This window comes from Macaca thibetana, chromosome 1 (genome assembly GCF_024542745.1).
Source record: "Macaca thibetana thibetana isolate TM-01 chromosome 1, ASM2454274v1, whole genome shotgun sequence".
NCBI classification, from domain to species: domain Eukaryota; kingdom Metazoa; phylum Chordata; class Mammalia; order Primates; family Cercopithecidae; genus Macaca; species Macaca thibetana.
In genome coordinates, this window is record NC_065578.1 from 51,443,354 (window position 1) to 51,459,875 (window position 16,522).

At 40.0% G+C, this 16,522-nt stretch overlaps 1 protein-coding gene and 1 pseudogene across 4 annotated transcripts in view; both read left to right on the forward strand.

Annotated features, from left to right (window-relative positions):
• The window catches only part of ZFYVE9 (zinc finger FYVE-type containing 9), a 209,133-nt gene that overhangs the window by 98,051 nt on the left and 94,560 nt on the right, over positions 1–16,522 (forward strand). For all 4 annotated transcript variants that reach the window (XM_050802611.1, XM_050802631.1, XM_050802616.1 and 1 more), the window contains one exon: positions 16,061–16,160. In XM_050802611.1, coding sequence (XP_050658568.1) covers positions 16,061–16,160 — 100 coding nt within the window. The remainder of the gene's footprint in view (positions 1–16,060; positions 16,161–16,522) is intronic.
• On the forward strand, positions 1,519–6,145 carry LOC126951271 (anaphase-promoting complex subunit 10-like; annotated as a pseudogene).

The window sequence follows — 16,522 nt, forward strand, 5'->3', positions numbered from 1 at the left end:
CAACCTCTGCCTCCCAGGTTCCAGTGATTCTTCTACCTCAGCCTCCTGAGTAGCTGGGATTACAGGCACATGCCACTATGCCTGGCTAATTTTTGTATTTTTAGTAGAGACAGGGTTTCACCATGTTGGCCAGACTAGCTTTCAGTCTTTTGCCAGTGCATATGATGTTGGCTCTGGATTTTTAATATATGGCCTTTATTATGCTGAGATAATTTACTTCTGTTACTAGGGTTGTTTTAAAGTTTTTTAAATCATGAAAGTGTTGAATTTTGTTAAATGCTTTTTCTGTATGAATTGAGATGATCATTTGGGGTTTTTTGTTTCATTTTGTTCAGGTAATGTGATTACATTAATTGATTTTCGTATGTTGAATTATCCTTGCATTCCAGTAATAAGTATCACTTGGTCATGGTGTATAATTCTATTAATATGTTCAATTTAATTTGCTATTAATTACTTGAGGATTTTTGTATCAATATACATTCATCCAGAATATTGGTCTGTAGTTTTCTTATAATATGTTTGCCTTGTTTTGGTATTGAGATAGTGCTGGCTTTATAGAATGAGTTAGGAAGTGTTTCCTCCTCTTCAATTTTTTGGAAGAGTTTGAGAAGGGTTGGTGTTCTTTAAATGTTTGGTAGAATTTACCAGCAAAATCATCTGATCTAGGACTTTTCTTTGTTGAGAAGTTTTTGATTACTGATTCGATCTCCCCACTAGTTATAGGTTTATTCAGATTTTCTGTTTATTACTGATTCAGTCTTGGTAGATGTTGTGTTTCTGGAAATTTATCCATTTAATCTAGGTCACATTTTTGTTGTAGCGCTGAGGCATTTTATTACAAAAAAATTGGTACTCATATACGTAAAGTAATATGAACTTAAAATTCATACATTCACTTCATTTTTTAGCTTGACATTCTAGCAAATCTTTTGCTCCATTGAGTTTTGGTTATGATAGAAGAAGATCTACCTGGATGATTTAAGAGCGTAATTTGTCAATGAGCACCTCTTATTTTCTCTTTATTGGCAGTAGTGCTTACAGCTACCGTTAATGCTACTTTCCATTTTGTCATTTCGGGTTCAAACACACCTCTGTAATAGCCTCCACCGAAGGCAGATTTTGGTAGACTTTGAAAAATTTGGGTTTTTTTTGTTGTTGTTTGTTTGTTTTGGGGTTTTTTTGTTTTGTTTTGTTTGAGACAGAGTCTCACTGTGTCGCCCAGGCTGGAGTGCAGTAGCACAGTCTTGGCTCACCAGCCTCCCAAGTAGCTAGGACTACAGGCGTGTGCCACCACACCTGGCTAATTTTTTGTGTTTTTAGTACAGATGGGGTTTCACCTGTAGGAGGCCAGGATGGTCTCGATCTCCTGACCTCATGATCCGCCCACCTCAGCCTCCCAAAGTGCTGGGATTACAGGCATGAGCCACCATGCCTGGCCGAAAAATTTGTTTTACTTGAGGTTCTACATGCCTTATGGGTTGTAAAACATAACAGCCAGCAAATCCTGCAGCAGCAATGGTCGGTCCGACTGCTACCACTGTACTGGCCATGGCTGGGCTCCCTGCTGCACCAGGAGCATGGCTCATTCCAGCCCAGAGGTTGCGGCCAACAGTGACACACCTTTACCAGAGACTGACACAGCCACTGATGGCAAGCACAAACCACCGGATATAATTTTTTTAAAGAAGAGAATTATTTGAAAAACAGTCTAGGTGTGGTGGCTCATGCCTGTAATCCCAGCACTTTGGGAGGCCGAGGCAGGCAGATGACTTGAGCCCAGGAATTCTAGACCAGCCTGGGCATGGTGGCATGTACCTGTGGTCCCAGCTACTCAGGAGGATCACCTGAGCCCAGGGTGGTCGAGACTGCAGTGAGCTGTGCTCATACCACTGCACTCCAGTCTAGGTGACAAAAGAAAGAAAAACACAGAGTTTATATTATTGTTGTATATTGAGTCTTAAATCAGTGCTCTCTCTGGCAGAACAAATCAGAAGTTGGTTATAGAATGTCAACTGGCAAAGTATCTTTATTATTTACAGCATCTACATTAGTTAAAACCATCACATTTTCAATATATAAATGGGCAAAAAGATGTTTAGTGAGTTAGTAAACAATGGAGAAATATTTTAATTTACTAGACACTAAGAGGTAGAAATTAAAATTTTATGCTTATGTAACAAAAAATAGAAAATGTTGATAGTATTCAATGCTGGTGAAATTGACACTGTTATATTTATACGTTTGAAAAGCCACATGTGGGTCACTGGGGAACCCAGGCTGTCCTAGGAAGCCGAGTGGGAGTGGCACAGAGCTGCTGGAGATCCTGAGAACCTGAGTTTTGGCAAGCAGCCAGAATATTTAAAAACTGACCACACCAAACAAGACATCTCCTGGTGCTGACCCTAAGCAGTTGGAAAGGACTGGAACAGTACGGGACATTGGGTCACAGGCTTTTTGGTCACTCTCATCTTGCAAACCAGGATTTGGAGTAGATCAGTTACGAGATGGCAATCTAGAATCTTATTGGCAATCAGATGGTTCCCAGCCTTATTTAGTGAACATCCAATTCAGAAGAAAAACAACAGTTAAGACATTATGTATTTATGCAGACTACAAATCTGATGAAAGCTATACTCCAAGCAAGATCTCAGCCAAAGTAGGAAATAATTTTCACAACCTTCAAGAAATTCGGCAACTTGAATTGGTGGAACCAAGTGACTGGATTCACATTCCCTTAACTGATAATCATAGGAAGCCAACTCGCGCATTCATGATACAGATTGCTGTTCTAGCCAGTCATCAAAATGGAAGAGACACCCATGTGAGACAAATTAAAATATACACACCGGTAGAAGAGAGCGCCATTGGTAAATTTCCTAGATATACAACTATAGAGTTCATGATGTGTTGTTCAATAAGATGACTTTAAAATGATATGGAAGTCATTAAACGTATCTTTGTTTTATCCTGTCTTTAAATAGTATATCAGGTACCTTTATTGAAAAAAGCATCAGTTATTTGCAATGTTGTGTATGTTTAAAAATATTTTATTGTAACTTTGGTAAATTTGGGTCATATTATCTTTCTTTAACATGTAATAAAGCTCACATATTTTACATTTCTAAAAAAAAAAAGAAAGCCATCTGTAGCTGGGCGTGGTGGCTCACACCTGTAATCCCAGAACTCTGGGAGGCCGAGGCAGGCAGATCGCTTGAGCCTAGGAGTTCAAGAGCAGTGTGGGCAACATGGCAAAACCTCATCTCTGCCAATAAAAGGGGGATATATGTTCCAATTTTTTGAGCGAATGATTCCTTTTTTGAGTAAATAATTCTTAAAACAAGTGCAGTAAACAAAGAGATGTGTATTTTAGTGTTACTAAACTAGAATAGCAAATACATTTAAAGTAATTTGTGTCCAAAATTGGATAATGGGCCAGGTGTGGTGGCTCACTCCTGTAATCCCAGCACTTTGGGAGGCCAAGGTGGGAGGATCTCTTAGCTCAGGAGTTCGAGACCAGCCCAGGCAACATAGTGAGACCTCATCTCTACTAAAAATTAAAAAATAGCTGGATGTGGTGGTACATGCCTGTAGTCCTAGCTACTTGGGAGGCTGAGGTGGAAGGATTCCTCGAACTCAGGAGTTTGAGACCAGCCTGGGCAACATACCATCTCTGCTAAAAATTAAAAAATAGCTGGATATGGTAGGGCATAGACGATGTAGTCCCAGCTACTTGGGAGGCTGAGTTGGGAGGTACTTGAACCCAGGAGGTCAAGGCTGCTGTGAGCCATGATTGTGCCAGTACACTTCAGCCTGGGTGATAAAAGAGACCCTGTCTCAAAAAAAAGAAAAAAAAAGGTTAATGGTAAATTAAATACAATACATACATTTGCTTCAGCCATTAAAAATTATTACAAGGTAGTATGAAAAATGCTTATGATGGCATATGAATAGAGTTAGAATGCAAGCTTATGCTTTGTTTACAATTAAATTATTATTGGGCATAGAAACAGATATGTCTGAAGGAAACATACTTTTAAAAAGTAATTTTAAGGCCAGGTGTGGTGACTCATGCCTGTAATCCCAGCAGTTTGGGAGGCCAAGGCGGGCGGATCACCAGAGGTCAGGAGTTTGAAGACCAGCCTGACCAACATGGAGAAACCCTGACTCTACTAAAAATACAAAATTAGCCGGGCATGGTGGCACATGCCTGTAATCCCAGCTACTTGAGGGGCTGAGGCAGGAGAATCGCTTGAACCTGGGAGGCGGAGGTTGCAGTGAGCCGAGATGGTGCCATTGCACTCCAGTCTCCAGCCTGGGCAACAAGAGCAAAACTCCATCTCAAAAAAAAAAACACACAAAAAACAGAATTTTAGGCTGGACGCAGTGGCTCACGCCTGTAATCCCAGCACTTTGGGAGGCCAAGGCAGGTGGATCACTTGAGGTCAGGAGTTCAAGACTAGCTTGGGCAACGTGGCAAAACTCCATCTTTATTAAAAATACCAAAATAAGGTGGGCATTGCAGTGTGTACCTGTAGTCCCAGTTATTTGGGAGGTAGCAGTGAGCCGAGATTGTGTCACTGCACTCCAGCCTGGGTAACAGAGAGACTCTGACTCAAAAAAAAAAAAAAAATAATAATTTTAATTCATTGAGTTTGAGCTATTATACCCTCTTTTCCTTTTTCCTTTCTCCTTTCTCCTTTCTCCTTTCTCCTTTCTCCTTTCCTTTCCGAGTCTTGCTCTGTCATCCAGGCTGGAGTGTAATGGCGTGATCTTAGCTCACTACAACCTCTACCTCCCGGGTTCAAGTGATTCTCCTGCCTCAGCCTCCCAAGTAGCTGAGATAATAGGCATGTGCCACCACCACGCCTGGCTAATTTTTGTATTTTTAGTAGAGATGGAGTTTCACCATGTTGGTCAGGCTGGTCTTGAACTCCTGACCTTGTGATCTGTCCATGTCAGCCTCCCAAAGTGCTGGGATTATAGGCGTGAACCACCACGCCTGGCTCTTTTTTTTTTTTTTTTTTCTTTTTTGAGATAGTTTTGCTCTTGTTGCAGGTGGCACAACCTCAGCTCACTGCAACCTCCGCTTCCCTTCCCAGGTTCAAGCAATTCTGCCTCAGCCTCCGGAGTAGCTGGGATTACAGGCATGTGCCACCACGCTCAGCAAATTTTTATCTTTTTAGTGAAGATGGGGTTTCACCATGTTGGCCAGGCTGGTCTCGAACACCTGAACTTAGGTGATCCGCCTGCCTCGGTCTCCCAAAGTTCTGGGATTACAGTTGCGAGCCAGCATACCCAACCTCTTTTTCTTTCCTTTTCAACTATTATAGTGGTTCATTTTTAAAATTTAATTTTTATTATTTATTTTTACGTTGCAGCTGTGCTTGGGTAATTTTTATTTTTTAACAATAATAGAGATGGGATCTCGCTATGTTTCTCAGGCTAGTTTTGAACTCATGGACTCGGATGATCCTCCCACCTCAGCCTCCCAAAGTGTTGAGATTATAGAATATAGTGCTTCTTAGCACTGATTCCGTTAGCATTGATTCCATTAAAAACAGTGTAGGCTCTATGAAGCAGTCTTGCCAAAAGAGTCAGATAGAATCTAGTCACATTTCTAAATTTAACAGTCAGTTTATAGGAGCTACATAGTTAAAGAAATACATTAAACAGTGTCGCAGGTAGCAATCAGAATTGCCAGATTGTGGGACAGTACAGGAAAAATGGCTCAGTTTCTTCAAAAAAAGTTGTTTGAAGAGAACCTATATAATAAAAGAGACTTGTGTCACATTCACCAACCACAGTGTATGGTCCTTATTTGAAGCCTGGTTCAAGCATGAAATAAGGCCAGGCATGGTGGCTCCCATCTGTAATCCCAGCACTTTGGAAGGCCAAGGTGAGAAGACGGCTTGAGACCGGGAGTTCAAGACCATCCTGGGTAATATAGTGACAGCCCCCAACCCACAAAATAAAAATTAAATGGGTATGGTGGCATGTGCCTATACTCCCAGTTGTTCAGGAGGCTGAGATGGGAGGATTGCATGAGCCCCGGAGTTTGAGGCTATAGTGAGCTGTAATTGTGCAACTGCACTCTAGCCTAGGAGACAGGACGAGACCCTGACTTTTTTTTTTTTTTTGAGATGGAATCTTGCTCTGTCACCCAGGCTGGAGTGCAGTGGCACTGTCTCGGCTCACTGCAATCTCTGCCTCCCGGGTTCAAGCGATTCTTCCACCCCAGCCTCCTGAGTTGCTGGGATTACAAGCACTCACCATCATGCCCGGCTAATTTTATATTTTTGTACAGATGGGGTTACACCATGTTGGCTAGGCTGGTCTCAAACTCTTGACTTCGGTGATCCACCCACCTCAGCCTCCCAAAGTGCTGGGATTATAGGCGTGAGCCACCGCACCTGGCCGACCCTGACTCTTTAAAAAAAAAAAAAGAAAAAGAAAAAGAAGAAATAATGCATTCATTAAAATTGTGTCAAAAATGTTACTATTGAAAATGTGAACAGTGGACATTTCATGTTATTAAGAAATTGTGCTGGGCCGGGCACGGTGGCTCTCGCCTATAAGCCCAGCACTTTGGGAGGCAGAGGCGGATGGATCACCTGAGGTCAGGAGTTCGAGACCAGCCTGCCCAAACATGGTGAAACCCTGTCTCTACTAAAAGTACAAAAAAATTAGCTGGGCATGGTGGTGGGCATCTGTAATCCCAGCTACTTGGGAGGCTGAGGCAGGAGAATCACTTGAACCCAGGAGGCAGAGATTGCAGTGAGCCGAGATCGTGCCGGTGTACTCCAGCCTGGGCAGAAAGAGTGAGACTCCATCTCAAAAAAAAAAAGAAAAAAGAAACTGTGCCTGGTGTGGTGGCTCACACCTGTAATCCCAGCACTTTGGGTGGCCAAGGTGGGCAGATCACGAGGTCAAGAGATCAAGACCATCCTGGCCGACATGGCGAAACCCGTCTCTACTAAAAATACAAAAAATTAGCTGGGCGTGGTGGCACATGCCTGTAGTCCCAGCTACTTGGGAGGCTGAGGCAGGAGAATTGCTTGAACCCAGAGGCGGAGGTTGCAGTGAGCTGAGGTTGCCTCACTGCGCTCCAGCCTGGGCAACAGAGCAAGACTTTGTCAAAAAAAAAAAAAAAAAAAAAAAAAAAAAAAAAAAAAACCAAAACTGGCCAGGCTCAGTGGCTCACACCTGTAATCCTTTAACTTTGGGAAGCCAAGGCAGGCAGATCACTTGAGGTCAGGAGTTTGAGACCAATGTGGCCAACATGGTGAAACCCCGTCTTTACTAAAAATACAAATATAAGTCAGGCTTATTAGCATGTGCCTGTAGTCTCAGCTGCTCGGGAGGCTGAGGCAGTTTCTTTAACCCGGGAGGCAGAGGTTTCAGTGAGCCGAGACCATGGCCACTACACTCCAGTCTGGGTGACAGAGTGAGACTCTGTCTCAAAAAAAAAAAAAAAAAAAAAGGAAGGAAAAGAAATTGTTGTTTGGTTAAGGTATGGAAGTGACATTGTTATGTTTAAAAAATATTTCTATGGCTGGGCGTGGTGGCTCACGCCTGTAATCCCAGCACTTTGAGAGGCCGAGGTGGGCGGATCACAAGGTCAAGAGATTGAGACCATCCTGGCCAACATGGTGAAACCCTGTATCTACTAAAAATAGAAAAATTAGCTGGGCATGGTGCCGGGCGCCTGTAGTCCCAGCTGTGTGGGAGGCTGAGGCAGGATAATGGCTTGAACCCGGGAGGCGGAGGTTGCAGTGAGCAGAGATCGTGCCACTGCACTCCAGCCTGGGTGACAGAGACTCCGTCTCAAAAAAAAAAATTTTTTTTTTTTATGTTTCAAGATATATATTGAAATATTTAAAGATGAAATGATATCTGAGGTTTACTTCAGAGTGATCGGATGGGGAGAAGTAGGTAGGAATTCGTTTTAATAAATGTTATCCCAGCACTTTTGGAGGCCAAGGCTGGCGGATCACGAGATCAGGAGATCGAGACCATCCTGGCTAACACGGTGAAACCCCGTCTCTATTAAAAATACAAAAAATTAGCCAGGCGTGGTGGCGAGCATCTGTAGTCCCAGCTACTCAGGAGGCTGAGGCAGGAGAATGGCGTGAACCCGGGAGGCAGAGCTTGCAATGAGCCGAGATTGGGCCACTGCACTCCAGTCTGGACGACAGAGCAAGACTCCGTATAAATAAATAAATAAATAAATACATAAATACATAAATAAATAAAACAAGTGTTGAAACTGTGTAATGGGCACGGGGTTTATTATACTGTTATGTGTACTTTTGTATGGTTGAAAATTTGTATAATAAAAAGTTTTAAAAATGAATGGACACTTTGGAAGGCTGTGGCAGGCAGATTACGAGTTCAGGCGATCGAGACCAGCTTGGCCAACATGGTGAAACATCGTCTCTACTAAAAATAACAAAAATTAACTGGGTGTGGTGGCGTGTGCCTGTAATCCCAGCTATTTGGGTAGCTGAGGCAGGAGAATCTGCTTGAACCCTGGAGGCAGAGGTTGCACTGAGCCGAGATTGGGCCTCTGCACTCCAGCCTGGCAACAGAGTGAGACTCCATCTCAAAAAAAAAAAAAGAATGGAATGGTCAGAACTTGATTACAAAATATAAGGATATATTTTAATTGCTTTTTATGATAAATTTACACTTTTTAACTTACACATAAAACATTTAATGCAATATACATGTGCTATTTAGAAGATAGTTTCAGAATACATAAAAATTAATTCATAGTACATTAATGGAAGTAATTTCTGATTACATGAATTGCAAACATTTTTAAAGTTCTGTGATGAATGTTGTTTTATTCCAATTCTGGTGTTACAGCTTTTTGTTTGTACAGCCTCACTTGGATATAATATTGAAAATCTGAATTAGAGATCTCTTTAACCTTTTCCGTAATGGACACTTAAAATGAAAATGACTCATAATTATTATTGTTTTCTATTAATAACAGTGAAGTTTAAACAGGTGTTTAGACAGAGGCAAGGGTCTGGATTTGTTTGAACTGCTTTAGATCTTATGATACTGATTTTTGCTATGTGCTAGTAAGTGGAGGGATAAAGTACTCTTTTGCATTTCACAATTTTTGTAAGTTGTTACTTTCACTGGTCTTTGTGAACAGCTGGACATTGGTCAGTCCTATGCACTCTCCTCTCCTGTTTTTATTATTCTCACATCACAGTTATTTTTGTCATAATTATAGGGCTTTTTGAAGACCTGGGACATCATTTTTTGCATTTTCTAATTTGGAAAGAAATAAGTGAGCATTTGATGATTTGAATTTTCAAGAATTGCAAAGGAATAAGTGTTATTCACACTGTAAGAGGGTATAAATAGGCACAAAGTGGTACTTTGAATATAAAGCATGTTCACAAATTTAGCAATAGGATTTGTTATGTGGAAAGCCTGCAGTGGGAAATTTTAAAAGGAAAGGAAAGGGAAATAAGAAAGGTCCCAACATACATTTAGAACCTATTATATGCTACATTTTACACATATAATCTCATTTAATCTTCATAAAAGCCTTATGAAGGGAATACTGTATTAGCATTTCTAGTTTACATGTGAGAAAAACTAAGACCTAGAGAGTTTACATTATTTCCATGAGGTCATCTGACTAGAGAATAATCAAGTTGAAATAGGAACACAGAAGTGCCACATTAAAGAAAATTACATATAAACACACAAATGGAACCTTTTAACCAGTACTTAGCTGAAACATCGTTTAGAATGTATATTATAAGTTACCTTGTTTTGTCTCTTTACACTTAGGCAGATCATACAGATCCTGCCATATGATGTCAGTCATAACCATTAGGCATCCAAATCTTGAGATCACTCTTGTAAAACAGATTAAAATGTGTTGTTGCAAAATTTTAATGGCTCTAAATTATTTTCTGAATTTGGGTATGAATGATATAGTCCTTCCCAGAAAAGTGTACATTACTGTTTGTTTTTCCATTCATACATTTATGTATTTATGTATTTATTTTTTGAGACAGAGTTTTGCTCTTGTCTCCCAGGCTGGAATCTGGTGGTGTGATCTCTGCTCACTGCAACCTCCGCCTCTTGGGTTCATGCGATTCTTCTGCCTCAGCCTCCTGAGTAGCTGGGATTCTAGGTGCCTGCCACCACTCCTGGCTAATTTTTGTATTTTTAGTAGAGATGGGATTTCACCATGTTTGGCCAGGCTGGTCTCGAACTCCTGATCTCAGGTAATCCACCTGCCTCGGCCTCCCAAAGTGCTGGGATTGCACACATGAGCCACTGTGCCTAGTCCCATTCATAACATTTATTTATGCAATAACTTTACTTTTCAAGGAAACAATCAGCAAATATTTACTGAGTACTATGTTTCAGACACAATATTGAAGATACCAGTATTAAAAATAATTTAGCTCATTCCATGGAGTTTACATTCTAGTGTGGGGAAATGGAGAATAAGTTCAATCAGTGCAGTAGATTGTGTTGTGATAAAGATATATGGCATATGGTAAGATATTTCAGCAGTATAATTTAAGTTCAGGTTCGCAAATATGTAAGTCTCTTAATTTTTAGAACTGACTTTACTTTTTTACTCTAAACCTGTAGCTTAGAGAACTGGGGAAGGTACTTAGATCGTATTTGGAATATGGTGGGGTATTTTTAGTTGTCAGAATGACTGAGGCTGCTACTGGCATTTAGTAACCTGTGCATACCAAGACTGCTAAACATCTTGCTATGCACAGGACAGTATTGTCCTATGAAGAATTGGCCCACCTAAAATGCCAGGAGTGCCCCTGTTGAGAAGCACTGACTAACCTGGCTCATGGTAGATAATTTTATCTTGATCTTTTCAGGCAAATTGACTATTATCCAGTAATTTCAAATTCAGGATTATTAATCTGTTCCCAGCCTGGCTTAGATCTCTTAGATTCTGCCCATCTCCTTTGTGATACTAATTCTTATGACCTATGAATCTCACTATGTCATAGTCTGTCTTTGAAGAGTCATCTACTTTTCTAGCTAACTCCTGTGCTTTCCTCTAATCCCATTGGAAATGTAAAGGATCTCTCTATACTGTTCTTCGGCCTGTGGGATGTTGAGAAAGATGGGTATTCTTGGGTTCTTCTGTGTTTACTCCATTTGCTGCTCCCTTGCTTTTTTTTTTTTTTTTTTTTTTTTTAAGATATTTTGTTCTTTCTTAAAAAATAATTCTTATTTGAGATTATTGTCCCAAAGACTAACTCACTACTTCTGAATGTTCCCAACTATATTAGTTTGCTAGAGTTAGCAAAATACCACAAATTGGGCAGCTTAAGCAGAAATTTATTATCTCACAGTTACTAGAAGTCTGAAATTAAGGTGACAGTAGGGTTGGTTCCTCCTGGGGGCTGTATGGAAAAGATCTCTTCCATGTCTCTCTCCTTGGTTTATAGATGGACATCTTCATGTTCATAAAGTGTTCTTCTTGTATCCATATTTGCCCCTTTTGTAAGGGTATCAGTCCTGTTGGATTAGGAGACTACCCTCATCACTTCGTTTTAATTTGATTACCTCTGTAGAGACCCTGTCTTCAAATAAGGTCACATTCTAAGGTGTTAGGAGTTAAGACTTCAACTTAAGTATTTGTTGGGGATACAGTTCAACCCACAAAACCAACTAATTTATTTTTTATTTTTTCTAATTTAAACAGTGCAGAAAAAACTAATCAAAATAAAATATCCCAATACAACATTTAAATGTATATATTAAAAAATATATACAGTAAAAGAGAGAAAAAGACAGCTGGCTGTGGTAGCTCATGCCTGTAATCCCAGCACTTTGGGAGGCCCAGGCTTGCAGATCACTCGAGGTAGGAGTTTGAGACCAGCCTGGCCAACATGGCGAAACCCTGTCTAAAAAAATAATAATAATAAAATATAAAAATAAAATATAAAAAAATAATAATCTCGGCTGTTCAGGAGGTTGAAGCACCAGAATCGCTTAAACCTGGGAGGCAGAGGTTGCAGTGAGCTGAAATGGTGCCACTGCACTCCAGCCTGGGTGGCACAGCAAGGCTGTGTCTAAAAATTAAAAAAAGGCCCTACTTCCATTCTGATCTCATCCTCCAACTTGACTATATTTTTCTTTTCCATGTCAGCCAGTACGTACAGAACTATCTCATTCTTTTTACGGAAACGGGATTCCATTTTATGGGTATACTGCAGTTTAATTAGCTGTTATACTACTGATGAGCACTTGGATTGTTTAAAACTTTTATTATAAACAATATGGAGATAATTCTTGTGTAGATCTCTTTGCACATGTGGATGTTTTCAGTAGGGTAAAATTTTAAAACTGTGTGTGCTGAGTCATACTGAATAAACACAATTTTAAAAGATATTGTCAAATTAACCTACCAGTGTATATTGCTACCAGCAGAATATGAGAGCTATACCCTCACCACCATTAGATATCACTGTTAAAAAAAAAATCTTTGCTAGTCTCTTAGTAAAAACATACCTCATTGTTTTATTTTGTCATGGGTGGTATTTACTATATCTATTGGCCATTTTATTTATTTTTTGTGTGTATTTACCAATGTGAGTTCTTTGCCTTATTTCCTTGGAGGTATTTATTGGTTATTGAAGCTCATGTTTTTATCATAAATTAATGTTTTTTATAATAATTGCAGTAGCTCATTAAAGTTTCCCAAATCCATTCTTGTTCTCTTACTTTTTTTTCCCCTACACTGTGGCCATACAGATCTGATCATGTCTTTCTTTTTGATTAAAACGCTTAAGTGGGGGCTGGGCACGGTGGCTCACATCTGTAATACCAGCACTTTGGGAGGCTGAGGCGGGCTGATCACCTGAGGTCAGGAGTTCGAGACCAGCCTGACCAACATGGTGAAACCCCCATCTCACTAAAAATACAAAAATTAGCTGGGCATGGTGGCACACACCTGTATCCCAGCTACTTGGGAGGCTGAGGCAGGAGAATGGCTTGAACCCTGGAGGCGGAGGTTGCAATGAGCCAAAATTGTGCCATTGCACTCCAGCCTGGGCGACAGAGCAAGACTGTCTCAAAGAAAAAAAAAAGTGCTTAAGGGCTTTCCCATTGCTCTATTAAAAAGGTCAAAACAGATCCTAGAGAGCCTTTGCTTGGTTTGGCCTCAGCTTATTCCATGCATTCCTTAACTGTTGGGGCCTCAAGCTATATTAACGTTTTAGTTCTTTGGTGGGTCCATGCTTCTTCCCCTAATAGAAACTATGTACATACTATTTCCTGTACTGTTACATACTATTCCTCTACTGTTGGCACCTCTTTGTGCACAGAAAACTCTTATCCATCCTTCAGATTTGATCTCTTGTCATTTCCTAAATAAAACCTTCCCTGACCTTGCCAATCTAGGCTAGAGCCTAGATTACATGATCTTATTTCACCATTTACCACTTTTGAAACACATAATTTTATATTCACTTGTGTGGTTTTTCTTTTTCTTTTCTTTTTCTTTCTTTTTTTTTTTTAGACAGGGTTTTGCTATGTTACTCAGACAGGAGTGCAGTGGCTATTCACAGGTGCAGTCATAGTGTAATGTGTCTTCAAACTCCTGGCTTCAAGTCATCCTCCTGCCTCAGCCTCCCATGTAGTATCTGGGACAACAGGCGTACTCTTCTGTGCCCAGCCTTGTGTTATTATTTGATTTTAGGTTATAACCTGAAACCCTTGCACTAAATTGCATTGCATGAAGGCAAGGACCATATCTGTTTTGTTTTCTGCGACATCCCCATTGGATAGCTTGGTGCCCAGTACATAATAAGAGTTCATATATTTGTGAAATAAATGAGTGAATGACAGATTCTTGGTTTTGTCTCTTTATAAGAAAGGTTATTGAAGGATTTTAAGAAATTTAACATTATTGGATTTATTTTTTAGAAAGTTCCTTCATCTAGTCTTTGTGTGGAAGATTAATTGGAAAGGCAGATGTGAAGAATTAGGAGAACAGTTAGTTTATCATCATGATTGTTTAGTCCTCAGATAATAACAGCCTGAACAGAGGCAGCAATGTTAGAGATAAGAGAAGATGTGATTTTGGAAGAACAATTTCAGAAGAAAAACCAACAAGACTTAATGACTGACGGGATGTGGTCATGGGGAGGGAGAAGGAAAAGTCAAGACTCAAAATGTAAATGAAATATGTAATTTAGTATGAAGTAGTATTACAGAGTAGTTAACTACAGAGCCATTGAAGTCCTACAGATTAATCATGTAACTTACTAACTGTATGATCTTGGTAATTTTACCTAACGTCTTAGTCCACTCGGGCTGCTGTAACAAAATACCATAGACTAGATGGCTTATAAATAACAGAGATTTACTTCTTACAGTCTGGAGCCTGGGAAGTCCAAGATCAAGGCACCGGTAGATTTGGTATCTGGTGAGGGCCTGCTTCCTTATAGATAGCTGTGTTCTCACTCTAACTTCAGAGGGCAGAAGGGTGAGGAGTCTCTCTCAGGCTTCTTTTATAGGGCACTAATCCCATATGCCCCACTACCTAATACCATCACTTTTGGGGTTAAGATTTCAACATAGGAGTTTTGGAACATTCATCTGTTTACCTAACTGCTAATTGTAAATGAGTGTCTTCATAGAATTTTTGAGGTTAAATGTAACACATGTAAAGTGCCTAGTATTCATATAGTTTGCTGTGAACTTGAAGTCATTTAACCCTCTAAACTCTTTCTTCTGATAGAAAATAAGGATAATATATATACCCTTTGTTCTCCCTATATCACAGGGATATCTTCCTATATCACATTTAAGAATGTCAAGCCCTATAAAAATTGTAAACTGATAACAATCATAGTAACTAGATATTAATTATACATAGTAGGATGGGAGATATCTATCTTAACTTAGACTTTAATATGACCCCTCATCTCTTGGTTCAACTTTGTAAAGTATAGGATGCTTCTTGGCGTAAAAACTGAAGAAGTAGAATTTATCCTACTGGGAACAGGCTTTTGCCACCGTAAGGCTCTATGTGATAAATGACTGATGAGTTTTCAAGAAAATAAATGGCTGGGTGTGGTGGCTCATGCCTGTAATCCTAGCACTTTGGGAGGCTGAGGTGGGTGGATCACTTGAGTTCAGGAGTTTGAGACCAGCCTGGCCAACATGGTGAAACCCCATGTCTTCTAATAATACAAAAACCAAGAATTAGCCAGGTGTGGTGGCTCACACCTGAAGTCCCAGGTACTCAGGAGGCTGAGGCAGAAGAATCACTTGAACCCAGGAGGTGGAAGTTGCAGCAGTGAACCAAGATCGCACCACTGCACTGCAGCCTGGGCCACAGAGTCAAATTGTGTCTCAAAAAAAAAAAGAGAAAAATCTTAACAGGAACAAAGGAGATTGTTGTTGCCTAGTGTAGAAGGGAGAAGGAAGTGAGATTACCAGGAACCAAGCCCAGAAGGTGGAAATTGGCATGGCAGATTTTGATTGCCTGCTCTGGTTTCCTGTAGCTAAAGCAGTGCATGTGTTTATGATTGAGTTGTATATACTGACCGTTGGCCTTCATAGCAAAAACAGTGAAAACAGCTGGTGTAGTTGTTATTCCACATGTAAGGATAGTAACAAACAGAAGTTAAAACGCAATTCCAATCTTTGTTTATTTCATCCTGCTATAATTCCTTTCCATATGGAAATAGCAGATGTAACTATCTTTCAGTACCCATGTTAGGTGATTGTGTGCATAGAAATCTTGCCTAAGGGTAATTCAGGTGGTTTTTTTTCCCTACTGCTGTGTATTTGCCACGTGATCTTTGCTAAGATTTTTATTTTCAGCCAACGTTTTCCATTTCTGTATTGTTGACAGACTTGTAGTCTCACTCTTGCTTTTGAATTACCCAACTTCCTGAACTACATTTTCTTTGAAACTTTAGTATTGTAGTTTAATAAGGTTCACTGACAATCAGTATTTGTCGATATTGGCTCACTCTCTTTGCACTGTAATCCCTAGTAAATTTTGTGTATTCTTTTCCCCCCACAGGTTTTCTGTGCTTCCTGCTGTAGCCTGAAATGTAAACTGTTATACATGGACAGAAAGGAAGCTAGAGTGTGTGTAATCTGCCATTCAGTGCTAATGAATGGTAAGTATTAAAACAGGTTGATTTCATAGTTATTGAGACAGAATAAGGGAATGCCCAGGAAAATACTTTTTCCCCCCGCCTTTCTTTACAAGTTGCTCACCTTCTCAAATGTCATAACTTTAACTGAAAATATTTAGCTAAATTTCTATGTTTTGGAAGTATCTTAGCATTTCAGAATTCCTGTGCCTAATTTAATGAATGAATGCTAAAGCCAGGTAAGTTTTGCAGGAATAGTGGAAGTTCTTTGAAAATCTGGTGCGAGGTAGTTATTTGTGTTCCTATAAAATAACCAGGGTAAGGTGGGAACGGGGAGCTTTTGATCACCAGATGATGAGATGTTAAAATTGGGCTGAGATTTTCCT